This window comes from Hipposideros armiger, unplaced genomic scaffold (assembly GCF_001890085.2).
Source record: "Hipposideros armiger isolate ML-2016 unplaced genomic scaffold, ASM189008v1 scaffold_742, whole genome shotgun sequence".
In the NCBI taxonomy this organism is placed as follows: Eukaryota; Metazoa; Chordata; class Mammalia; order Chiroptera; family Hipposideridae; genus Hipposideros; species Hipposideros armiger.
Genome location: NW_017732092.1, coordinates 513,631 through 539,125, shown reverse-complemented (window position 1 = coordinate 539,125; position 25,495 = coordinate 513,631). Strand labels below are relative to the sequence as shown.

The following is a 25,495-nucleotide window of genomic DNA, read 5'->3' as shown; positions in this document are numbered from 1 at the left end:
GCCATAGGGCAGGGATCTTTGTTGGTTTGGTTCGCTGCTATGCCCTCACCACTTGCAACAGTGCCTAACTCAGACTTGGCACTCAATAGAGGTTCATAGAATGAGGGTTGTTGACCAGGAAACTAGAAAGGTTCATGTGTACAGTCTGTAGGGGACTCGGGGGTTAAATGGATGCTTCACACGTTTGGGTAACTGATATACGGGAGTCCTGGATGATGTGGAAATCTAGCTGAGCACAGATCCATGAATATGCTAAAGGGGGAACATATGATTATATCAAGACTCCCACGAAGATCTAGGGGACCCTGTGTGGGCATAGAGAATACACAGGTGTCTAAAAACATGCCCAGGGGCCCCAGGGGGTTCTAGAAGTCTCTCTGTAGGAGCACTGAGGATCCTAAAACATCTGAGAACATGTGCCATGGGCTGTGGGTGGATATGGGGCCCTGATGCTGGTAGAGAAAGGAGACCCCCGGGGGGGGGCAGGTTTGGGGGCCTGGGGAAAGAGATGAGTGGGGTTGGCAAGTCTCCAAATTTCTTCCTTCTCTCTGCCTCTATCCAAATTTCTTCCTTCTCTCTGTCTCTATCTTTCTGTGCCCCTCCAATCTGTCCCCATCTCCCTCAGCATCTAGCCCTCCACCTGTGTGTACCCCCGCTTCTATCCCTGTCTTTGTACCTCTCTCTCTCTGTAGTTCTCTCTTTCTACATCTCCCTGTTTCTCTCCAGCTATTTTCCAAACCTGTCCCTACACCTGGCCATTTTTCTGCCCCTTCTCTGACTGGCTGTTTCCCCATTTCCCACCTCTCTGATTCTCCACCTTATCCCTTGCTCTACTTTCTTACAGCTCTGTCCCCATCTCTGTGCTTCTTTTTCCATTCCTTTCTTCTCTTCTGTCTCTACCCACCTCTGCCCGCTGTATTCCTGCATCTCCCTCTTCTGCCCCAGCCGGGTCCCTGGTCCTCTCCATCTCTCTTGTTGCCAACTCTTTATGTGGAACTTCATCTCCATTTGTGCAACTCCATCACTGACCCATCTGTCTGCTCCTCATCTCTCTCCCTCCTTCCTCTCTTCTGCATCTCTCCATCCCTCCCCGCATCCCCCCACCTCCTCTTCTCCAGCTCACATATCTTATAGGAGTGGAATTCACAGGGTCAGCCAGACAACGACCACTGAGGAAATGTCACAGCCAGAAGTTTCGTGTTCCGGTTCATGAAACACGAACTGCACATGAAAACCACCCCTAAGTTTAATGGCCTAAATCCATCATTTACTGTGAAGATTCTATAGTCAGAAATTCAGACACTGCATAGTAGAGCTGTTCTGTGATGCTCTGTGATGTCTAGGACTTCCTCTGGGAGGACCTGAACCATGAGGCAACTTGACTGGCTATGAGCTAGAACCATTGGAAGCTTTCTCTCTCACATGTCTGGCACCCAGATGAACCACCGAAGGCTGGACCCAGCATGGGCTCTTGGCCCTTGCACCCTCACAGGGCTTCCCCTTGTAGTTTGGGTTTCTTGCAGTATAGAGGCAAACTGTCTGTCTAGCTATCATTTATCTATAATCTATCTATCTATTTATCTATCTATCATCTACCTACCTACCTATAATGAGAGAATTTTTGTGAGAAATTCTGCCATTATAAGGCATTTCATTTTTTATTATTAAATTATTTTTATTATGAAATACACATTTTTTAGAATTAGTTTCAGCTGTACAACACAGTGAAATAGATATACTTTTTACCCCTTGAAGTGACAACCCCTCTCCCCCAATCCGCCGCCCCATTTCCCCCCAATATCATACATATCTATTACAAATCCCTTGNCTCCGCGGCCCGCCGACTGGGGGGCCCAGCCCAGCCCCCTGGGGACCCCCGGAGAGGTGGGGAACAGCCGGGGGGGCCGCGACAGAGCGGTCGCCGGCCCCCACCGGAGAGACGGGGCGACCGGCCGCAGGGGGGGCGGCCGGGGGGCCGGTCGGGCCGGGACCAAGGGCACCATGTCGTCTGGGGCCAAGGAGGGAGGCGGGGGCTCCCCCGCCTACCACCTCCCGCACCCACACCCACACCCACCCCAGCATGCCCAATACGTGGGCCCTTATCGGCTGGAGAAGACACTGGGCAAGGGACAGACAGGTGAGCCAGGGGAAGGGACACTTTGGGGGGCGGGGGCAGGGGGAGCTGGGGGCAGAAGGCGGGACTCACGAGTATTCAAAGGGCACCAGCTGGCCGCTCAGACCCCTGGGTCCCTCACAGAAAAGGAACTTGGGGTCCAGCTGGGTTCCCAGGATAGAGTGGGGAAGAGGCTCAGACTCTGGGGTCCTGGGGATGAGGGGTCTGGGGTCCGGTACTCCTGTAGGATCCTGGGGCCCAAGGGCTCCCACCCGGTTGGGGCAGAGGTTGGAGGGGCACTGGCAGCGGTGGGGAAGGAAGGCCAGCCTGCAGCAGGGATGGTGGCAATGAGAGCAGAGGTCCTTGGTGCAGTACAGCCGCAGGCTGGGGTGAGACGCCGGACTGGGTTGCACCCAGGAAGCTACTTCCCTTTGCACTGTCCTCTGGCCTCAGAAGGCCGTTGGGATGATAGGGAGTGAGATTGGGGCGATGGGGTCTACAGCATCCTCCCCATTCTCCAGCATGCTGGTTCAGTGTGAGGACCAGGAGCAGAGGTGCAAGGTGGATGTAAGAGGCAAATCCCTAAGCAGGGGCTGTGAGGGGAGGGGGCACCAGTCATGGCCTCTTTCCTGCTGGATGAGTGGTGGGAGCTGAACACCTGTGACCTGGGCAGGGGGCCCAGGGATGGGCCCAGAGTTTCTGTGAAGCTGAGGGCCAGGGCCTGAGGGGAGAGAGTCAGACCTACAGAACCTAGTGATGAGAGTGTGAAGGTGTTGCTGACCTGAATTCCGGAGTTATGGGGAGGAAGGGGCCAGTGGCCTGGCTGGGGTCTGAGGGAAGAGGGGCTGGGAGTCCAGACTCCTGGGCCTAAGGGGGCAGGGCTGGGGGCCTGGACTACTGGGTCTGAAAAAGGAGGTGCTGGGGGCCTGGACTTCCATATCTGAGAGAAAAGGGGCTGGGGACCCAGACTCCTGGGTCTGTGGCTTTGGGGTTTCCCTTAGGGAGTGGGCATACCCTTCGGGGTTACACGCACCCAGCTATAGCTGCTATTAAAAGAAGGAGATTGGAAGGTCAGAGTTTGGGAGGGAGTAGAGAGGATAGTTTGGGATGGAGGCAAACATGAGATTATATTCCTTGGGAGACATGGAGTCTCCGGAAGATTGAAGCACAATGAATTCAAGGAAGTGATGGGTTGAAGGAGAGAGAGAGAGGTTTGAAGGAGGCAGATTGGGAGAGACAAAACTATGGAGACACAGTGAGGAAAGACTAGACGAACTTATAGAGGCACCCCAGAAGGACAGAATCGAGGTGAGAATCAAAGGCGGCTGTGGAGGCGAAGGCAGGTGGATGGATGGACAATCAGGAGGAACAGAATTAGGCAACAGGGCAGAGAACTGTGTTTTGTGGGCATGGCGACTGTCAGCCCCCAGGAGCTCAAGTCAGGATGAATCAGGCCACTGTGAAACAGCCAGTGGGAGAAGGAGGAAACAGGGTAGCGAGGGGTAATTAAGAGCCAAAGTAGGGGACAGTGCTCTGGGAGCACACCCCACATTTTCAGTCCTGCTCCCCTAGGGCTGGTTAAACTCGGGGTCCACTGCATCACGGGCCAGAAGGTCGCCATCAAGATCGTGAACCGGGAGAAGCTGTCTGAATCGGTGCTGATGAAGGTGTGTTTCAGGGAGAGGGGACCCTATGGGAATGATGGGCGTGGGAGGCAGAGAAGCTGTGCTGACCTCCATTTCTCTGTCACCACCTTGTCCCCCAGGTGGAGAGGGAGATCGCCATCCTGAAGCTCATTGAACACCCACACGTCCTCAAGCTCCACGACGTCTACGAGAACAAGAAATATTTGTAGGTATTTATAGACACCCAGCCCCTCCATGCGCCTTCCCCAAGTTCCTAGCATGGACCTTTCTTAGAAACAAGGCCTGAAGGGGCCTGGGGAAACTTGAGGTCTCCTGGCTGGGCCACTGAAGGCCCAGTTACTTCTCTACTACACAGGGACACCCCCCCGCACACACCTAACAGATTGTTCCCACACTGACCTGGCCTGATGTTAACAGTCGAACATGCCTCAGCAATAGGACCATCAAGCCTGAGCTGCCCTGAGAGGGAGACAGAGGCTGATCCTCTCCCTTGCACTCCAGCCCCATTCACTCATTCCGCTGCACTGAGGGAACACTCTATACTGAATAACCTGGATGCCCTCGGCCAGACCCAACTTGCTAAGGACAGTTCCCTATCCAATCCCATACCCTGTTTGCTAAGGCAATGGGGCCTAGCAAAGCCCGAGGCCCAGGGATTCCTGCTTAATTCCAACCCCCGCACTCTGGAGCATTGGAGGCCCCTCTCCTCCCCCAACATAATTCTGGGCACTATGACTGGACAATCCAACAATGGTACTCCTTAGGAGTTCTGAGTTCATCTCTCAAAGCTGTCCGGACTTCAGACAACAGGCCTTTGTCTGGACTCTGGTGACCCAAGGGACAGCTGGGCTGGGCAGCAGGACAGGGGACAGCCCCTCTGCCCCCACCACACAGTCCCCAGGATGAACTGACTCCCAACACCCATCAGATGCTAAGGCAGGTTTCCCCAGGCAGGAAGCTGCCCTGGCCCCAGGAGGACCTCATGGGAATTGTAGTTCTTGGGCTTCCCCAGGTGTAGCAGTAGGAGCCATCACTCCCACTCCAGGGGAGCTTGTGTCTCACTGAGGAATCTCAGCCTTCCAAGACCTCATAGAAATTGAGTTGGGGTTGCGGGGGAGGGGCTGATGGGAGTGAGAGTTTTAACTTTCCAGATCCTCGTGGGATTTGGAGTCTTTAAAATCCAGGTGGCTGATGGGAACTAGGAGTCTATGTCCCAGAAGCTTATGGGAATTGGGGGGTTTTTCCACCTCTCTGGGGCTATTGGGAGTTGTCACTTTCTTCACAGAAATTGGCTTAGATTGGTACACGCTATCATCATAATTGCCAAGAATTAGTGTAATTTCAGTTTATTCATCCTAGAGATTTATGGGAATAAAATGCTTGGCTTTCCAGGGGCCAATGGTGATGTATAGGTGGGTTATCTCTATTCCCCAGAATCCTATGATAATTGGGGGTGTCCATCCTCCAAGTACTGACGGCGTTGCCATATCTCTTGAAATAACTAGGAGTCAAAGTATTAATACTCTTGAAGTTGCCATAGGAGTTTCTGCTGCCTAGGGTTGATGGGAATTGAATTTTGGCTTTCCAAAGGCTGATGGTATTAGAGTCTCTTACTCTGAAGGACTGATGGGGATTGGAGTCTTTACTTTCCAGGGGCTGATGGGAGTTGTAGTCTTTACCTCACAGAAGTTGACAGTTGTGGTGCACACTGCAAATGTCATTGCCTAAGAATAGACAAGAATTCCATTATCTATAGACCAGAAACTAATAATCAAAACTCTGGCTTTCCAGGAGCTGATGGAAATAGGGGGCTTTATTTTCTAGAGGCCTAGGAGAATTGGGACCTCCAGTTGCTAATGAAATTGCCTTATCTTCTGAGGACAACTATAAGTCAAAGTATTGACTCCTGAGGTTGACATGGGAGTCTCCCCTGCCCATGGGTGATGGAAATTAAGTTTCTGCTTCCCAATGACTGATGGGAATTGGAGTCTCTACAAGGGATTGATGGGACTTGCAAGCTCTTCCTCCCAGGGATTCATGGGAATTGGAATCTGCTCCTTCCAGGGACTTATGGAAATTAGGGTTCTCTGCCTCCATGATTGAGGGCCTGGTGTTGGGGTTGAGGAACTGATGGAAGAGGTAGACCAGGCTCTTTGGTCCCCCGCTTGCCCCTTCCAGCCCTCTGCCCCCTCCATATCCTTCAGGTACCTGGTTCTGGAGCATGTCTCTGGAGGTGAGCTGTTTGACTACCTGGTAAAGAAGGGGAGACTGACCCCCAAGGAGGCCCGGAAGTTCTTCCGCCAGATTGTATCAGCGCTGGACTTCTGCCATAGCTACTCCATCTGGTGAGGGGCACAACCACTAATTGGCTTCCTATCTCTATGGATTTACCATTTTGGACATGTCATAGAAATTGAATCCTACCATATGTGGGTTTTTTTTGTTTTTTGTTTTAGCTGAGCCATCCTGCTACCTATTGGCAGCTTAGCGGCAGCTCAGCTCAGGCCAGGACTCGAACCGCTGTTGCTCAGAGCTCGGACTCTTGAGCGAGCTCTTAACCAACTGAGCCACTCGGCCAGCCTTGCTGTTTGGTTTTTTTCATATGTGGTTTTTTTGACTGGCTTCTTTCACTTAGCAAAATGTTTATAAGGTTCATCCGTGTTGTAACAGGTGTCAGTACTTCGTTCCTTTTCATAGCTGAGTAATACTCCATTGTATGGATGGACCAAATTTGTTTATCCATTCTCCGGTTGGTGAACATTTTGGTTCTTTCTCCTTTTGGGCTATTATGAATAATGTGGACATATGAACATTCATGTACAGGTTTTGGTGTGTACCTGTGCTTTCAGTTCTCTCGGGTACATACCTAGGAGTGGAATTGTTGGATCTTATGGGAGTTCTATGTTTAGCCTTTTTTTTTTTTTAAAGACTATCTTTTCTTTTTTAAGATTTTTATTGGGGAATTGGGGGGATGGGAACAGTGATGGGGAATTGGGTGAAGGGGAACAGACAAGTTGCTATCATTTTGTTCTTCAGTCTAGTTGTAAAGGACGTTGCTTCACTGGCCCAAGTTGGCACCATCATTGCGCTCTTCCCGGGCGAGGCAGATCAGTTGCCGGCTTCTGCCCGGCCGCTCACTGCAGCTGCTGGCCGCTCACGCTGGCTGCTGGCTACATACGGTAGCCCATGGCAACCCACTGCCACAGGGGCTGCAGCCTACGCTGTCGCCGGCGACTCACTGCAGCCCAGCTCCAGGTTGAGCTGTTGTTCAGCATCTTAGCTGTGGAGGGCAGTGTCACTGGCCCTCATATGTGGGATCCGAACCGGGGCCCTCTGGCATCCCAAGCCAGTTCTTAACCATCGCGCCACTTGGCCGGCCCTATGTTTAGCCTTTTGAGGAAGTGCCAGACTGTTTTTCAAAATGGCTGCACCAGTTAACATCCCCACCAGCAGTCTATGAGGGTCCGGATCTCTCCACATCCTGGTCAGCACTTGTTATTATCTGGTTGATTATAGCCATCTTAGTGGGTGTGAAGTGGGATCTCATTGTGGTTTTGACTTGCATTTCCCTGATGGTTAATGGTGTAGAACATCTTTTCATGTGTTTATTGGCCATTTGTATATCTTTTTTTGGGGAATGTCTATGCAGATCTTTTGTCCATTTTTAATTGAATTGGTTGTCTTTTTATTACTGAATTGTAAGAATGATTTATTGTAGGAACAAATCTCTTATCAATGTATATTTTTCAAGTATTTTCTTCCAGTCTGTGACATACTTTTGCATTTTTACAACGTCTTATGAAAAGCAAAAGTTTTCCATTTTGATGAATTCCAGTTTGTTGATTTTTTTTTGCTTTTACAGTTCATGCTTTGTCTGATGTAAGAAATATTTGCCCAGATCAAGTTGCTAAGTTTTCCTCCTATGTTTTTTTCTAGAAGTTGTATAGTTTTAGCTCTTGCATTTGGGCCTGGGATCCATTTCAAATTAATGTTTGTATTTGGTGGGAGGTAAGAGTTGAGGTTCTTTTTTAGGACATCAACGCCCACAGGAAAACATCGTTCTTTCCTCTCTGAATTGTTTTCAGCTCTCAAAACAAGATATTTAGTATGCAGCATGTTTATGATTAATTAAGGTGCAAAATAGATGGGAATTGGAGATGGGGTGGGGATCAGGGTGGAGGGATTCAGACTTGGGCGTAAAGCTGGGTGATAAGAAGGCAGCTTATTTCAATTATCAACACCTCCCTATTGACACTATGGCATCTAAACCCTGACATTAAAAATACTGACTCCGGGCCGGCCGAGTGGCGCGTTGGTTAAGAGCTGGCTTGGGATGCCAGAGGGCCCCGGTTTGGATCCCACATATGAGAGCCAGTGACAGTGCCCTCTACAGCTAAAATGCTGACCAGCAGCTCGACCTGGAGCTGGGCTGCAGTGAGTCACCGGCAACATGGCAGGTGGGTTGGCATGGGCTACCAAGTGTAGCAAGCAGCCAGCAGTGAGCGGCCAGCAGCTGCTGTGAGCTGCTGTGAGCGGCTGTCCAGAAGCCGGTGACTGATCACCCAGGAAGAGCGCAATGATGGTGCCAACTTGGGCTAGTGAAGCAATGGTGCCAACTTGGGCTAGTGAAGCAACGTCCTCCACAGCTAGACTGAGGAACAAAAGGATAGCAACTTGTCTGTTCCCCTTCCCCCAATTCCCCAATAAAAAAATAAATAAATAAAAAGAAATTAAAATCTTAAAAAAAAATAAAAAATACTGACCTCCAAGGGACTATAGTCAACATATTTAACAACCAGTATGACCCAGTTCTGACCACTTGCAACAGAAATAGTAGAATCCCCAGGTCCCCGCCCCCACCACCAGACATTAACCCTTAAATCTTAAGAAGTTTGGCCCTGGAGGAAGGAGACCTGAGGGAGGGACCAGTGACAAGCTTGGGGTAGCAGTATTTTATTTTTATTATTCAGTACGGAAATATTTAAATATTTAAAGAGCCAGCTCAATATCAGCCCTGTTTACCTCAAAATATCTTGCCTCGTACATATTCAAATATTTGTGGATAAAATGATACAACGTCTGGGGGCTCCCACAAAATAACCCAGTGGGGCAAAGAGAGACAATATAGGGGTGCCGAGAGAAGATTTTTCCTGAGTTCATAATGGCTCAAGCCAGGGAATGGGTACAGGGGCTTCTCTATGTATGTTCTTCTATCTACCTTGGGACATGTTTGAAATTGTCTCTAGTCAGAGATTCCAGAAGTGTTCCCCCCCTGAGAGGTAGTGAATGGGGCCTAGGCCTCCAGGAGGGAGACAGAGGCCTGAGCCCCACCTACCTATTTCAGCCACAGAGACCTGAAGCCTGAGAACCTACTTTTGGATGAGAAGAACAACATTCGCATTGCAGACTTCGGCATGGCGTCCCTGCAGGTGGGGGACAGCCTCCTGGAGACCAGCTGTGGGTGAGTCAGGGGCCTGGTCTCCTGAGTCCCCAGGAGAGGGCTAGAAGCTGGCCAGAGGCTGACGTCACGTCTCTCCCTCAGGTCCCCCCACTATGCATGTCCAGAGGTGATTAAGGTGAGTGAGGAGCAGGTGGTGGGGAGAGGAGTGGAGGGAGCCTGGTGAAGTGAATTTCATGGCTGGTCTTGCTCTCTTCCAGGGAGAAAAGTATGACGGCCGCCGGGCAGACATGTGGAGCTGTGGCGTCATCCTCTTTGCCCTGCTTGTGGTAAGGTACCCCTCACCTCTCCTGCTTCATTTCTAGAACAATCCTGCCTGGTGGAAGCATAGAACTTGAAGTTCCATCCTCACTGCATAGGTTGTCTCTCAAATATTTAACTGGTATCAGGAAGGTGGGGGGTGTATTCACCAGCAGACCAAGATCCTGGAGGTAACCATTCAGTCACAGAGCTGTGGGATGGTCCAAGGGGGTCCCCAAAAGGGATGGGGCAGCCAGGAGCCTTGGAAGAGCTTGGGACAGTGGCTGGTGATTTGTCACCCAGGGAGCTCTACCCTTCGATGATGACAACCTCCGCCAGCTGCTGGAGAAGGTGAAACGGGGAGTTTTCCACATGCCACACTTCATTCCTCCAGACTGCCAGAGCCTTCTGAGGGGGATGATCGAAGTGGAGCCAGAGAAAAGGCTCAGTGTGAGTTGGGGGGACCAGGACAGGGACAAGGACAATGGGTGATGAGGACAGAATCCCTAAGGGACTCATGAGGATGGATTTCCAGGACTGGCCTGTCAGTCCCTGGGGTGATGGCTAGGAGGAGCACCAAGTCCTGCAAACCTGCCACTCCAAAACGGGGAGGATCATCCCTCTCCCCTTTACCCAGACAGGCCCTCCCACGTGGCCCAGACAGGGTCCAGAGTAGTTGGACGGCACATGTACAGGGCAATTCCTTCAGCCACCACTAAGGGGAGACAAGAACAGTCATCCTGCCCTTGGGAGTGTAGTGGGCACAGTCAAGGACCCCCACCACCCCATCAACTTTCATTGCGACCAACTGTGATCATACAACCTCACTTGTTCTTTTCTACTACCCACCCCCTCACAGCTGGAGCAAATTCAAAAACATCCCTGGTACCTGTAAGTATGGAGGAACTGGACACAGGGGTTCCTGAGGGACGGAGGGACAGTGGCCCAAATATCAAGGGCCCCCCCAAAAAAGGAGGGCCAGCTACTGGGTGGGATGTCCCAGTTCCTGAATGAGGAGGGGCTAGAGATTCGGACTTCTGGGTCCTACAGGAAGAGGATACAGGTGGAGGACAGGAGAGACTGGGGCCTGGACTCCTGGGTCTGAGGGAAGAGGGACTGGGGGCCTGGACTTCTCTGCATTGAGGAAGGGCTGGGGGGGGGGCTGGATTCCTGAGTTCCCAAGAGAAGTGAAGGCTGGGACCCAGGACCCCCGAGTCTCAGGTGAAAGGGAAGGCTGGAATCCCTGATGCTGGGTTCCCTATCATGTTTCTTCCCCTCCCCAGGGGTGGGAAACATGAGCCGGATCCATGCCTGGAGCCAACCCCAGGCCGAAGGGTGGCCATGCGGAGCCTGCCATCAAATGGAGAGCTGGACCCCGACGTCCTGGAGAGCATGGCTTCCCTGGGCTGCTTCAGGGACCGCGAGCGGCTGCACCGCGAGCTGCGCAGCGAGGAGTAAGGCTTTCGCCAAAATACACTCCCGGTGAACTGCGGTATCTCCTGCCGCAGCCGACGGGCGGACAGGGGCGCGCCTGACCTGGCGCACGCGCAGACTCGCTGGACGCGGCAGCGCCCTAGACGCGGCCTCTAGATGGGGCGTGGCTTAAAACTCCCGGGTGGAGCTGTTCCCAGAGGAACCACGAGGGGGCGGTAGGACCAGAAGGGAAAAGACAGACGATGCTGAAAAGTATTAGTGGATGCTGAGACAGACTTAGATGGTGTGTCTCCCATAGTACTTACATAGAGTACATGCTCAAATGTTAGATATTATTATCATCATTACATTTATTATTATTATTGAGTAAAGCGATGCTGAGATATACACCAAGACAAAGGAACCAACCATTTTGATACCTAGGAAAATGCAACCATATACAGAGATACTGGGTGGACTGAACTCTCAGAGAGCCACAGCTGAGAGGAGGGGGTGAGACTGACTCTGGGACTTGACCTCTAACTCCAATCCTCTCCTACCCTCCACCATCCACCTCAATAGGGAGAACCAAGAAAAGATGATATATTATCTGCTTTTGGATCGGAAGGAGCGGTACCCCAGCTGTGAGGACCAGGACCTGCCTCCCCGGAATGATGTTGGTGAGAAGGCAGGGCTGGGAGTCCAGACCCCAGATTTCCAAGGGGGAAAGGAGCTAGCTGCAGGACCTGAGGCTCTGGGTTTATAGACTTTCTGACTTGTTCTGTGATCTTTGTCAAAACACCTCTTCACTTGGGGCCTCAGTTTCCCCATCTGGCTGAGTGCCATGTACAGCTGGAAGAATCCGTCTTTTGATTGGATTGAAACTTTCGGCCCTCAGACCCCCCTCGGAAGCGTGTGGACTCCCCCATGCTGAGCCGTCACGGGAAGCGGCGGCCAGAGCGGAAGTCCATGGAAGTCCTGAGCATCACAGATGCCGGGGGTGGTGGCTCCCCCGTACCCACCCGAAGGGCCCTGGAGATGGCCCAGCACAGCCAGAGGTAGGAACCCTGCCCCTCCAATGGGATCTACAGTCCTGGGTGGGAAGGGACTTAAGGGTTCTAACACCATCCCCACCTCCAAGGTGCTGTGTTATTGGAACAAGTCACCTGCCCTTTCTGGGCCTCATTTCCTCATTTGGAAGGGAGAGGACATTTGAGCTTTTTGAAGCCCTTACTCCTGATTTTTTTTTTTTTTAATCTATCCTGGAAACAGATCCCGTAGTGTCAGTGGAGCCTCCACTGGTTTGTCCTCCAGTCCTCTGAGCAGCCCGAGGGTAAGGCCAGGTCCCCAATGAATTGGGAAGGGGGAAGGGGTTGAAGATCCTGTGGAGCAAAGATCGAGCAGCACAAAATAATTCCCATGAAGTTTAGAGATATTGCCTCCTTGTCCCTAAAGGGCCAAAAGACCCAAGGCCTCGTTAGTATTTTAATCCATGGGCCATTGCCACCTCTATAGGGTTGGGTGTTTACTGTCTAAGGGACTCATTTACTCATTTAAAAGAAGCTAATCGAGCGACTACTGTGTACCAGTCACTGCTGGGTTTACAGCGGAGAGCATAATAGAAAAAGTCCCTGCCCCCTTAACAATGGGGGGGGGGGAAGAAATAATCGGACTACAAGTTCCAGCATGCATCTGGGCTCTCCTGCGTGAGTGTGTGAATGGGAGCCTAGAGCTTCCTGGGAATTGTAGTCCTCTTACCCGCCTCCGCTCCTCCACAGAGTCCGGTCTTTTCCTTCTCACCGGAGCCGGGGGCTGGAGATGAGGCTCGGGGCGGGGGCTCTCCGACTTCCAAAACGCAGACGCTGCCTTCTCGGGGCCCCAGGGGTGGGGGCGCCGGGGAGCAGCCCCCTCCCCCCAGTGCTCGCTCCACGCCCCTGCCTGGTCCTCCAGGCTCCCCACGCTCCTCCGGGGGGACCCCTTTGCACTCGCCCTTGCACACGCCCCGGGCCAGTCCCACTGGGACCCCGGGAACAACTCCGCCTCCAAGCCCCGGCGGTGGCGTCGGGGGAGCCGCCTGGAGGAGTCGTCTCAACTCTATCCGCAACAGCTTCCTGGGCTCCCCTCGCTTTCACCGGCGCAAGATGCAGGGTACAGGGTCCCTGGGAGCGCGAAATCCTACGTCCCAATGTGGGGAGGAGTCTGAGGCCCGGATTCCCACATCCTAGAAAATGGGGTTGTGAGCAGAGATGCAGGTGTTGGAGGAGGTGGGGCCTCTTCCTCTGAAGGACACGCCTCTTGGGTGCTCTGGCTCACCTTCCCATTGGCTCATGGCGAGTAAGCCCCACCCAGGGGCTTGGCCTAATGGGTCAGCAGCCCTAGAAACATCAGGCAGCCTGTCATTTGGGGTTTTTTAGCTATTGGGAGGTGAATAGACACTGGGTCTGGACCCCCTAGTTGGAGGCGACTGCTGGCCTGTGTGCTGGACTCGAGGATGATGGACAAGTGTTGACCATACCCTCCCCTCCCCCCTCCAGTCCCCACCGCAGAGGAGATGTCCAGTTTGACGCCAGAGTCCTCTCCAGAGTGAGTCTGACAAAAAAGAGAAGAGGGGATGGAGGAGAGGAGGGGGAAGTCATTCCTTTAGCCCCCTCCTGACCCTCCTCCAACCATCCCCTCCCACTTAGGCTGGCAAAACGCTCCTGGTTTGGTAACTTCATCTCCTTGGACAAAGAAGAACAAATATTCCTCGTGCTAAAGGACAAACCTCTCAGCAGCATCAAAGCAGACATTGTCCATGCCTTCCTGTCGGTGAGGGGACTGGGTGCCCATGGACCTAGGCCACCACAGAACTACAAATCCCAGCAGCCCTTGGGGCTTACCACCTTAGCACAGGCCTGACTTCCTCCTGGGGCTCATGGGATTTGTAGTTTTACAGCCAGAGTTGGGTTTGGTCATTGTGGGAGAAAGGAAGCAGGAGAGGTTTGTTGTGCCCTGGGGTCTGGAAGTGGTGAAATAGAATTCTGAATTACAGTTACCGCATATTAGTGTCCCCTGAGGATTGATGACTTGCCATTCCCTTACCATTGTGTTGGGAATCAGTTGCTCAGTTATTCCTCTTGTACCCTGTTTATATAGGAGGGAGAAAACTACAAATCCCAGCAGGCAAGGGGCATCCTGATGCCTTTTATTATCCCTTTTGCCCCAGTGACTGATGGGACTTTTAATTCCTTGGGCAGAGGCAGTGGTAGGGTTGATTATCCATTCCCTGGAATCAGGTCACTGGAGTCACCCCCTCCTTATGTCCCCCACCTCTCTCAGATCCCCAGCCTGAGTCACAGTGTGCTGTCACAGACCAGCTTCAGGGCTGAGTACAAGGCCAGCGGTGGCCCCTCCGTCTTCCAGAAGCCTGTCCGCTTCCAGGTGGACATCAGCTCCTCTGAGGGGCCAGAGCCCTCCCCACGACGGGATGGTGGTGGTGGTGGTGGCGGCATCTACTCTGTCACCTTTACTCTCATCTCTGGTAAGTTTACCTCGACTAGACGGCCCCAGCCCAGTGTTTGGGACACACAAGGCAGCTGAGGTAGGATAGCAGCCCAGAAGGGCAGCATGAGGGAGGAGGAGATGGTGCTCAGCTGGTGAACCCCCTCCTCACTCAGACACCCACATCTTCTCCCTTCACAGTTAATGTCATAACAGCATTTACAATGTGCCTAGTGCTTCACTATTTCCTCAAAGATTCTCAGTAGCCTTTGAGGTATTAGTAATCATCCATCTGACGAAAAAGAAAGTGAGTCCTAAATTGACTTGACCAGAGTCACGCTGCACACTGTGACAGAGCTGGGGCTCAACCTAGGTCTCTTGACCTCCCAGTACAGAGCTCTTCCTACTACTTTAAGACTCTAGGGCTGGCTGAATGGCTCAGGTGTTTAAGGGCTTGCTCAAGAGTGTGAGCTCTGAGCAACAGGGTTGCCGGTTCGATTCCCAGCCCAACCTGAGCTGCCGCTGAGCTGCCAACAGGTGGCAGGATGGCTCAGCTAAAAAAAAAAAAAAAGACTATGTCAGAAGAGCGAAGACATGGGTGATGCTGTCACCGGTGGAAAACGTAGAAACCAAGCTCCATTCCTTCACCCAGAGCAGACATTACCAATCGGTCACAGCAGTTCTTCCTGCTGAGTTCAGAGCAGCCTCAGAAACTCCAGGCAGCCACAACCAATCAAGAGTTGGCACAAGAGATGAAAACCACAGAAATGCCTTCTTTCCAATTCTACTTGGTTCATGAGTCCTGATAATAAGTTTGGAGAAGGAGGGATACCTTTGTCTGTTCTCCTTGTCACTAGGGTTAATATGTCACAATTGGGAGATGAGCTTGCTCCCATAGTTTCTAAACCAGGTTGCTATGGAACACTGGGTGTTACATCACCAAAATGAATTATGGCTTTTTTTTTTTCTTCCTTAAAGACTAAAATGCAGAACATTCTCAGTTTTAAGATTTTTTTCCTCCCATTGATTTTTCTTACATTTCTGGCTTCATGGCCTCCACTGGAAACTAACACGTAATAGAACCCACTTAAATAGTAAACAACACCCATTGTTATTTTAAATCCAACATTTCTTAGCTCCATTTACAAACCATGGATTTATGCCTGGCCCCAATAGAGTGGGAGAAATTGAGACCAAGAGAAGGAGAGTCCTTTGCTGGGTGGAGAGACCACAGGTTCCACAGGATGGGAGGGCCTTCCCTGTCCCCAGCAGTCCCCAAGTCAGTCTGTTTCCCTGCCCCTTCCAGGTCCCAGCCGTCGGTTCAAGCGAGTCGTGGAGACCATCCAGGCACAGCTGTTGAGCACTCATGACCAGCCCTCCGTACAGGCTCTGGCAGGTGGGAAGCAGGGGTGTGGGGCTATCTCCCTCTTCTATCCTGTGGGGTGAAGGGGAGGCTTCCTGATGACCATATGCTGCAGCATTTGGTTTGCAGGTGAGGCTTTAGTTGTGGGGCAGCAAGGACCACCTGTTGTTGCATTGACACTGTTGTTTCATTGAGGCATCATCTGCAGACCTGTGAGCAGGTTCCTGGAGAAGCTGGTGCCCTTTCTGGCCCTGCTGAGCTGGCCTTCAAGGACTGGGCCTCACCTGGGAGCATGCACCCTGTGCTCCAGGGGGTGGGGCTTCCCAGATGCTAGGCTCCTTGTCAGGAAGTAGAATTCCCTAACAACCAGAGATGACCCGAATTCCTAAGTGGAGAGAGTCCTGCTCAGCTCTACTCCTGAGATATGGCAGCTCCTCCCCTTGGAATAGGTATCCCATAGGCCCCATGGGGACAGGGAGCAGGTAAACAGGACCCCAGCCATGGGGGCAGGAGTTTGGGTGGCCTTGTCACTGGAGAACCCCAAGTCCCAGAGTCAAGTCTGCTTGGGAGCAGTGGTTCCAGACTCAGGGCCCATTTCACCAACGTCAGAAATGACAAAGCTAATATCAAAGTGTCCCAAGAACCGGGCCACGCTCCCTCCTGGAGGCTATGGGGTGGGAGGATCCGATTCTGTCTTCTGAGAGGCCACAGGCCCATATTCCTTTGCTCATCTCCCATCTTCACAGCTGGTAACACGACATCTTCTTGAAGGTCATTCTGTGGTCACATCTCCCTGCAACCCTGACTTCAGCTGGGAAAGGTTTTAAAAACTTACTGAGATAATCCAACACAATCGCCCCACCTGAGGACTTTAGTGTTAGTCACAACTACAGGATTCCTGTTGCCTTATAAAGTAACATAATCACTGTTCTCAGTATCAGGGGGTGGATCGCTTTGTAGCAGGACATGATCCGGCCTTCCACAACCCCCAAAGGGACGTCTGGCAATGTCTGGAGATATTTTTGGCTGTCTCAGTTTTCTCAGTTTTGGGGGAAAAGGGGTGTTATTGGCATCTCATGGATGGAGGTTAAGGAGGCTGCGAAATACCCCAAAGTGCACAGGATGCCCCCACAGCAAGGAGTTATCTGGCCCCAAGTGTCACTAGTGGGGAGTGGAGAAACCCTGCATCATTAATCTCCACTGGGCCTGGTTGCCCAGACAACCAGAAAGCGAGTTAGGCTCCCTGAACCTTTCTGGACCTGGTTGCCAAGGAAAGGTGGCCTTAGCAACCAGGGTTCCCAAAAGGGTACACCCTTAAAGATGCAGGACTTACAGGTACCCTTGGGGCCTTAGACATGTAACTTATAAAGGGGAACAGGGCAGGGGGCGACCTCCCAGTCTGCCCCACAAGGGGGAAGGGCCTTATTGGTTGCTATGACAATGAGGCCTCCAGGAATCAGTGTCTCTTAAGGGGGCCAGTCTCTACTAGGGGACCTCAGGTACTGTTTTGGACCCTATAAAAATTGCTAGATGACGACTGGCAACCAGTGCTACCACCACGGTCCTCTAGTCTGGGGAAGACAGACCCCACAAAAAGGTGACCCCAGTCAGACAGGTCCAACTGGGAGGGCCCAAGACCCCCAAACAACCTGCTATAGGCACCCCAGACCCCATTGCCAAGGAGCGTTCCCCCTAACAACCAGGGTAGTGGAAAATGAGAGACCCTCTGGCTATGATTGGGGGAATTCAAATCTTATCTGTTGCCACACAAGCTGTCCCTTGGCAAAGAGTGTTATAACTAGAGTCTCTGAGATGTCTCCTGAAGTTGGGCAACAGGGTCTCACTTGGACAAACTTGGCCTGGTTTCCAAAGCCACAAGGGTCTGAGGGAACCTAGGATGTGTGACCTGTTGTTCTAGGGTTGCCAGGTCTGGTTACCTCTGGCAACCATCTCCCCAGGCTTCCAGCCTTATGTTGGGTGCTTGGGCCTCAGCACATTGTCACTGGAGCGCTATCCCTGGGGTTTGGTGGCCTTAGGGTTACTGAGACCAGTTGATAGCAGGAACTTCCATGCTGGGCTCCACAGCCCTGGAGCCTGTGCCAAACTGCTTTCTCCCCATAGATGAGAAGAACGGGGCCCAGACACGGCCAGCTGGTACCCCACCCCGAAGCCTGCAGCCCCCGCCTGGCCGCCCAGACCCAGAGCTGACCAGCTCTCCCCGCCGAGGACCCCCCAAAGACAAGAAACTCCTGGCCACCAACGGGACCCCTTTGCCCTGACCCCAGGGGGCTGGGGAAGGAGGGGAGCCCCCTCCACCCCCCTTCCCTGCCCCCCAACTGTGAATCTGTAAATAGGGCCCAAGGAATACATAGGGAGGGGGAAGACACAACAAACCCGGCCTTGCCCTGCAGGGATGGGGCTCAAGCGGCCGTGCCCAATGGGGGGGTGGCTTTAGGGGGTTCTGAGGGCGGGGAGCTGTTTCTATTTTATTTATTGATTAATTTATTATTTTATTTATTGATCAATCTCTCTGTGGGGTGGGGTTGGGGAGGGACGGGGGCTGGTTGGGGTGGCTTAGCAGATCCGGATGGACAGGGCCATCTGTACTTGTGTCATCCCCAGCTCTCCCTTCCTGGGCTCCCCCTCCCCTGGTTTTACCCTCCCTCCATGACCTTCTGTACGGATTTGCTCTCCGGAAGGAATTCTGGTTTCACGTGATCCTGCCTGCGTCCCTGTCTCTGATTCCGCCGGTGGCCAAAAAAAAAAAAAAAAATTTAATAACAATAATAAATAGCCTTGATCAGGGATGGCTGGCTGGCCTTGGCCTCTCACTTCCTGGGTGGCCCTGATTGCAGGGGTGGAGCTGGACGGCAGGGACAGAAGGGCACAAAGATGCCAGCCAACCAGTTGTTTACAGCCCCACCACACATGTACACCCTCTAGGTACCAGGAGAGGCATAGATGGCACATTCTTGAAAGTTCATCTCTGATGGTTCATCCCCGAAGTTGCATCCTGTGGTTCATCTTGGGGGCTCCAGGGATTGACCTTTTTTGCCTCCGCCAGCGAGGGCAAGGTCTGGGTCAGGGCGCCTGGGCTGGCTGGGTCTGCAGGGAGATGGGGGAGGCTGGTGGCCCAGGGCTGAGGCTGGGGCCCGGCTGGAGACACAGGGTGCAGCTGTCCAGGCCAGAGAAGTCGACAGCCAAGAGGCCAAAGAGTGTGAAGAGCAGCATGGCAACGGCCCACTCACAGGCAGCAGAGGCGGACCGCAGCGGCCAGGTGTGGAGGATGACCACTTTACACCAGGGTCAAGGGCACACCGCCACAGGAACTATCCGGGAACCCAGCTGGGTTGCCGTGTGACTGGGCAGGCAAGGCCATCTCTCGATACCCCCCTGTGCCATGCTCACCCTGCCCTGGCGGGATGACCTCTCTGGCCAGCCACCCTCCTCAACAGTCCCAGGACACTCAAAGGGATGCCCTCCTGTCCTGTCTCCATCTCAAGCTGTTTCCCAAATATTTTCCCCTGCATGTCCCTCCTGTTCTTATTTCATTATCCAATATCCCAGTATCCCAAGGCTCTTATCCTCCTATCAGCTCCCCCTGACCTTGTGAAGCCTCTGCCATCTCCCTGCTTGCCCGTGACAGACAACCAGGCGCGTTGCTTCCACCCCCAAATACCCAGCGTTTCCTAAAGACATTCACCCACCCATGGCCCTCAGGTCCCTCTTGCTCACTCCCAAAGAGAATTGAATCTTCCTCCTAAAATACCCTTTTTCCGGATAGGACAGCCTCACCATCCACTCATGTGCCCCAAATCACCCTCGCCACCTCTTATCATGTACCATGGATAGCTGGTTGACCCAAGTCTTGTTCTGCCTGCCTTGCCTGTCTCTTTCTGGCTTTCCATCTATCTCTGCTGGTTTGCCCTGTCCCTTCACTGACTCCCCAGACCCAACTCCCTAAAACCTTTTTCTAACTGCAGTGCACACATACTCCAAGCCCCAGCCTAGCAGAGATGCCTCTTGTTTTCTGGAACTTCCCTCACTGGAACACTCTCCCTCTTCTCAGCCAAGTTAGCTTGGACTCACTCCCGCCAGATCAGATTAGACATTATTTCATTCATTCAAGGATTCTGAGGCAGTCAATACGCCTGACCCCATGGATCTCTTGAGAAAAACGGTGCAAGCACCCAAACAAGCTGCTTACCCCCAGAACTAACCTGTTCTTTTCCCGTTCACAAGCTTTCCATGGCTCTCTACTGCCCCCAGGCAGAAGCCCAAGCCTCTAATGCCTCACCTTAGCACTGGAGATCAACTCCACCCCTGCCAGAAGCCGTATCTCCCCCTCCCCTCCTGGTTTTTCCACCCTCTGCATGCAAGCACCTGCAGTGTCCCCAACCTCCTGACCCAGGCCCAAAGCCGCTGGTTCTGCAGGACCAGTTCAGAATCTGCAAGGTCTGAGACCCATTTTTGCAGATGTCCAGCCCTTACCACACTCAGCTAGCCTTCTTTATGGTCCATCCCCCTTCCCGGCAGCCAAGGGATATTTAAGCCCCACAGAATGAGGACTCTGTAGCTAAACTGATGATCAGCCCAGCGGGGACTATGAAAGGGGCTGGGCTGGATCTTATCACCAACTGGGCCCAGCAGAGGAGATATGCTGGTTTGTAGCTGGAGTAGCCTTTCCCACCTGGTCCATGCAATTCAATTTGCTGCTCTGGGGAGTGAACGGGATCTATTTAGTGCAGCCAGCACAGGACCTCAACTGGACTTCTTCCAGCCTCTTGAGAATGTAAAGGTCCTTTCGGCCTCCCTTCTATTCTCCCCACAGAGGCAAGTGGTCCCAATGGTGGAGTCTGCAGCCCCTCCTCTTCCTCAGAGTACTCCGCCTAGCTGTGATAACCATCAGTATGATAAAAGCAACTTCATTTTATAGACATGGAAACTGAGGCTCAGACAGAGATTTGACTCACCCAGAGGTGTGCCGGGCTGGGTTCTGGGCTGACTCAGAAATGGGTTAGAGTAGAGATGCCACCCAGAGGTGCTGGTAAATGATTATTAATCAGTTCCAATTTGAAGCGTTTGCCATTTCCTGTGATGTAAGCCTAAGTACTCCTACCATGGCTGTTTAAAGCTACTAACATGACATCACCCAACGTGGAGTTGGCAAGAGATACACACAGACTGCCCTTGAGAGCCAGTGTGAACAGCCTGCAGCCCTTCACAATTGAATTTTATGATGGATCTTGGCCGAGAGACTCCCCCTGTCTGAACCTCTGTTTCTAGTCTCAGCCAGCATGCTTCACGGCACAGAGCAGGTATCCCAAGTGGATTGCGGGTAACCCAAGTGATTGGTTTATCATCCTCCCAATACTTGTTGGTCACTTACTATGTGCCAGGCATTGATCTAAGCACCTCACATGTATCATCTTCATTAAAACCCCCAGTTGGCCCTGTCATTATCCACATTTGATTGATGTGGAAACTGAGGCACAGAGAAGTTAAGAAACCAGCAGACCTTCCCCCAGCTAGTATGTGGACAAGGCAGCAAGACCCAGGCAGCATGACTCCAAATTGTCACTCTGACAACTGTGCTATAGCGGGGCTGAGAAAGGAGGGGGCATCCAGACTAGCACATAGCAGACCCACCCCAATGAACACCCACCCCAACCCTACCCCCAGCCCCCATAAGGATACTGGTCACCATAAGGATGGTGCAGAGGCTGCAGAGGACCAGGCGGAGTGGCCTGATCCAGGGGGCCCCGGGCTGGGGTAAGCTTTTCATCCTCCAGGACAGAAGGAGCTGCAGCCAGAAGTAGAGATGGCCCACAAAAAAGGCGAAGAAGGCCCCCGTCAGGTGCGTGGCCTGCTGGTTCTTTTGCTGGAGGAGGAGTGGGGATAGTTGAGGGGAAGACCTGTGGGAAGGCTAGGGCCATGAGGCGGGAGGGGCCCCGATCAAGCCCAGGGACAGTGATTGACAACTGCCACGCCCAGTGATTGGCTCACTGATTAGCTTCGGTCTCTAAAACACTGCCTGGCACATAGCAGACACTCATAAATATGAGGGCAATAAATCTTTCATTCTCAACCAGGGTGGGGGAAAGCTGATACTACCACCAACGGAGTAAAAATTGGTTCTTGGAGGGCAAAAAATTATTAAATATTACAATGATTTGTGGCTTAACAATACATGGTACATGTTATGTTAAAATTTTAAAATATTAAAAATTTCATGTGACAAGGGGTGATTAGGGAAAAATGTCTTTAAAAGGCTCCTCAGGGGAGTGATGTCATAGTAAAAGAAAAAGGAAGGTTGAGGAACACAGGAATAAGCGAATAAGTGAATGAATGGCTGTACAAATATGATGGGTCATTATTGACAAGCTGGAGGCAGCCTCTGGTCTGAACACCCAGGGGTTTCACCAATCTTTGGAATCAGAGATATTATAGTAAAGTAAAATGATAACATAAAATAAATCAGTGAGATTTCTCCATTCGTTTATTCTACAAAGATCTACTGAGCTTCACTGTTAAGAATGCAGGCTCTAGAGTCTATGAATCTGGGTTCATTTCTGACCACCATGGACCAGCTAATTAAAAAAAAAAATCTCTGTGGGATTTGGCCAAGAAGGACCTACCTAGAGTTCTTGTGCCGATGAATAAAAATAGTACAGAATGTAAAACCAAGTGGACACTCAACCCATGTGGTTTGCAGACATTAAGAATGAGTGAATCTTGGGCCAGCCGGGTGGCTCAGTTGGTTAAAGTGCGAGCGCTGAGCAACAGGATCGCTGGTTCGATTCCCACATGGGCCAGTGAGCTGCGCCCGAGCTGAGCTGCCACTGAGCTGCCAATGGGTGGCTGGATGGCTCAGCTGGTGAGAACGTGTGTTCTTAACAACAAGGTTGCCGGTTCGGTTCCCCCATGGATGGTGGGCTGCGCCCCCCATAACTAGATTGAAAGCAGTGACTGGACTTGGAGCTGAGCTGTGCCCTCCACAACTAAGAATGAAGGACAACAACTTGACTTGGAGCTGATGGGTCCTGGAAAAACACAATGTTCTCTTCCCCAATTCCCCAATAAAATCTTTAAAAAAAAAATGAGTGAGTCTCAGTAATTTCATCATGGGGGTGGTTGGTGGCAGTGAATTACCCCAACCTCCTAGGGTGCAGCCAAATAATTATAAAGAGCTTCCCACTTGGCGCTCCATTCAAATAGCAGAACTCACCATCACCCCCTCAGGGCCCGAGAGCCACAGAGAAATACAAGCCCCAGGAGGCTGTGCGGGAACAGCCCCCGAAAAAAGAAGCCGGAGGCCCCAACGAATGCTGGGAGTTGTAGTCCCATCCTCTGGCTGGCCAGAACCCGGGGCTGGGCTCTGCGAGCTCATTGAATCTCACCTGGAAATTGCCCACCACGGAGGTGCCCAGCGCACAGAGGAGCCCCGACCACAGAATCAGCTGGTTAAACCACTTCCCGACGCCCCAGTCCCGGAGCTGATGGTAACGGAGAATGCAGATCCAGGCGGCTGGGAGGAGAGGGAAGTGGGCAGGAGACCCGGGCCCCACCCCGGGAGGGGAAAGGTAGTGGGATGGGAGAGACCGGGGGTTCAGGGGTGCGGGCCAAACTCCCGGATTTGGGGAAGGAGGGGCTGGGGACCTGGACTCCTGGGTCTGAGGAAGGAGGGGCTGGGGTCCCCTTGGCTGGGAGCGGGCAACGTTGAAGGGGAAGTGCTGGGGCACAGTTACCCATAGCAGCTCCCATGTTGAGCAGCTGGCCGAAGATGCAGCTCTGAGGCGGGTACGATCCACAGAGACTGGGGAAGATAAAGGGTCATCCTGTGGCTCCTCAGAGCCAGCACTCCCTTTCCTCCCTCTGGACCCACCAAGTGCCGTAACTACCTGATATATGGGATGCCTTCCGTGAGGTTCACAGTCCTGTTGGCCACTGCAATGGCAAAACTGAAGGAGAGGGAAAACATCAAATGAGTAGCGGCTTTGAGTAACTTTTCTGTTATCCCCCCTCCTCCCTCCGACCCAGGAGTCCAGGCCCCCCGCCCCCCAGCCTCTCCCCACCCAGGAATCCAGGCCTCCATCCCCTTCCTCCCTCAGACCCAGCATCACCCTGCCTCTAACACTCACACTGTCCAGATGCTAGCGGCAGCCCAGAGGGCCAGGAAAGCAGGCAGCATGGACAGGTAGCCCCACATGCCAGGCTCTGTAGGGGAAGTGTGGGACCACCAATATCTCTGCGTGTGTCTTCCAACTCTCCCTCCCCCTCTCCCTTCCCCTCTCCCTCCCCCTCTCCCTCTCCCTCCCTCCATTTTAGGTGAGGAACCTGCCCTAAGGTTCCTGTGGCCACCTGCCTCTGAGGTCCCCTGCCTTTGAGGTCCCCATTGGCTCCCAGACATAAGTATGGACCGGGGTTTGGTTGGATGAGGCCAGCTCTCAGCCTGGGGCACTTTCCCTATCTTACAACTGTCCTTCAAACACTGGTCTTCAACCTTGATCTTGGAGTTTCTTCCAGCTGTGCTACCTTAACCCAGCTCCAAGGTCTCTCCCAGCCCCTCCCCTCTACTGCCAGCCTCAGGGCTCCCCCCAGGATGCTCACCTGTCCGTCTCTCTGTCTCTCTGTCTCTCTCAGTCCCAGGACTGGGGCTGCATGAGAGGTTCAGGGAAGAAGAGCTGGGATGTGGGGCGGGGCTTCGCAGATCCAAAGTCCAAACGAGCTGGAACACCTGCAGGATAGTGTCAGGCCAGTAATCTGACTCCCACTTTCTAGGGACCTCACCCCCAAACCACCACTTCTGGTCTCCTCAGAACCTACCAGGCAGCACCTTAGCTTTAGAGGGCCTCCAACTTCCTCCTGTTTTATGGGTTCAACTGAAAACTCCCAGCCCTAATCCTCCCCAGGACCCACAAATTGGAGCTTCCAGCTCTCTCCACCCTTCCTCCCTGGGGGACTCAGAAGTCGGGGTCCCCAGACCATTCTAGAACACATGCACTTCTTTCTAGCCCCTGAGGTCCAACCTCCCAGCTCTTACCTTTTCAGGGACTCAGAATCCAGGCCTGCAGGTCCATCTCCTTTCTGAGTGTACTTTCTGTCCTTAGGTTGCTGGGTGTAGGGCCCCCAGTGACCCCGCCTCCTTCCCCCAACTTGCCTTCCCCTCTCCCTTCCTCTGCTGGGCTGGAGTTCCCCAACAGACAGGGCGTGGGTGGGTGGGAAACCTTGACAATGACATCTCCACAGGAAAGCAAAGACTTCCTCTACTAGAACCCAATTCTGCTCTATCCACACAGCAGCCCTCTATTTTCTGGCTTCCTCTCTCCTGGTACTTGGGTGTTTGGGCCCAGCCTCCTCCTGCTCCCCCAGGCCCTGGAGTCCAGCCCCCAGCTCCTCCTCCCTCACACCTAGGGAGTGCCTCCTTCCTCAGTTCCCCACCTCTTTTTTTTAAATTAAGGTAAAATTCACAAAACAAAATTAACCATTTTAAAATAACCATTCAGTGTCATTTAGCACACACCCAGGTTAACTACCACCTCTATCTAGTTTGAGAACTTTTTCATCACCCCAAAAGGAAACCTCTTACCCATTAAGTAATCCCTCCCCATTTCCTCCTCCCCGCAGCCCTTGGCCACAACCAAATTGCTTTCTGTTTTGTATGGATTTGTCTATTCTGGACATTTTACATAAATGGAATCATATACTATGTCGCCATTTGTGTCTAGCTTCTTTCACTGACCATCATGTTTTTGAGTTTCATCCGTGTTATAGCATGTATC

General features: G+C 52.5%; 2 protein-coding genes and 1 long non-coding RNA gene across 4 annotated transcripts; 1 reads left to right on the top strand and 2 right to left on the bottom strand.

The window, feature by feature from the left end:
• The first annotated feature begins 1,834 nt into the window (after positions 1-1,834).
• BRSK1 (BR serine/threonine kinase 1) lies at positions 1,835-18,468 on the top strand. 2 transcript variants are annotated; one of them, XM_019627918.1, is made up of 19 exons: positions 1,835-2,137; positions 3,686-3,780; positions 3,879-3,964; positions 5,964-6,104; positions 9,104-9,220; positions 9,302-9,335; positions 9,418-9,486; positions 9,761-9,907; positions 10,317-10,348; positions 10,741-10,911; positions 11,453-11,550; positions 11,769-11,928; positions 12,143-12,203; positions 12,649-13,018; positions 13,405-13,453; positions 13,555-13,678; positions 14,189-14,390; positions 15,657-15,746; positions 17,835-18,468. In XM_019627918.1, exons 1-19 carry the CDS (start codon positions 2,002-2,004, stop codon positions 17,990-17,992), a joined length of 2,340 nt encoding a protein of 779 aa, XP_019483463.1. In that variant the 5' UTR covers positions 1,835-2,001; the 3' UTR covers positions 17,993-18,468. The 2 variants fall into 2 exon arrangements, with proteins under 2 accessions (XP_019483463.1, XP_019483464.1); XM_019627919.1 differs by having other exon boundaries at positions 2,056-2,137; positions 3,672-3,780; positions 17,835-18,431.
• LOC109373781 (uncharacterized) lies at positions 12,111-12,719 on the bottom strand. The gene is made up of 2 exons (XR_002122281.1): positions 12,629-12,719; positions 12,111-12,252 (listed from the first exon to the last, which is right to left on the bottom strand). It is a non-coding gene; the product is annotated as an uncharacterized LOC109373781 (long non-coding RNA).
• TMEM150B (transmembrane protein 150B) lies at positions 18,456-25,495 on the bottom strand. Its single transcript, XM_019627920.1, has 8 exons — positions 24,757-25,495; positions 24,324-24,450; positions 23,855-23,930; positions 23,615-23,674; positions 23,462-23,529; positions 23,114-23,241; positions 21,411-21,594; positions 18,456-19,006 (listed from the first exon to the last, which is right to left on the bottom strand). Exons 3-8 carry the CDS (start codon positions 23,920-23,922, stop codon positions 18,795-18,797), a joined length of 720 nt encoding a protein of 239 aa, XP_019483465.1. The 5' UTR covers positions 23,923-23,930; positions 24,324-24,450; positions 24,757-25,495; the 3' UTR covers positions 18,456-18,794.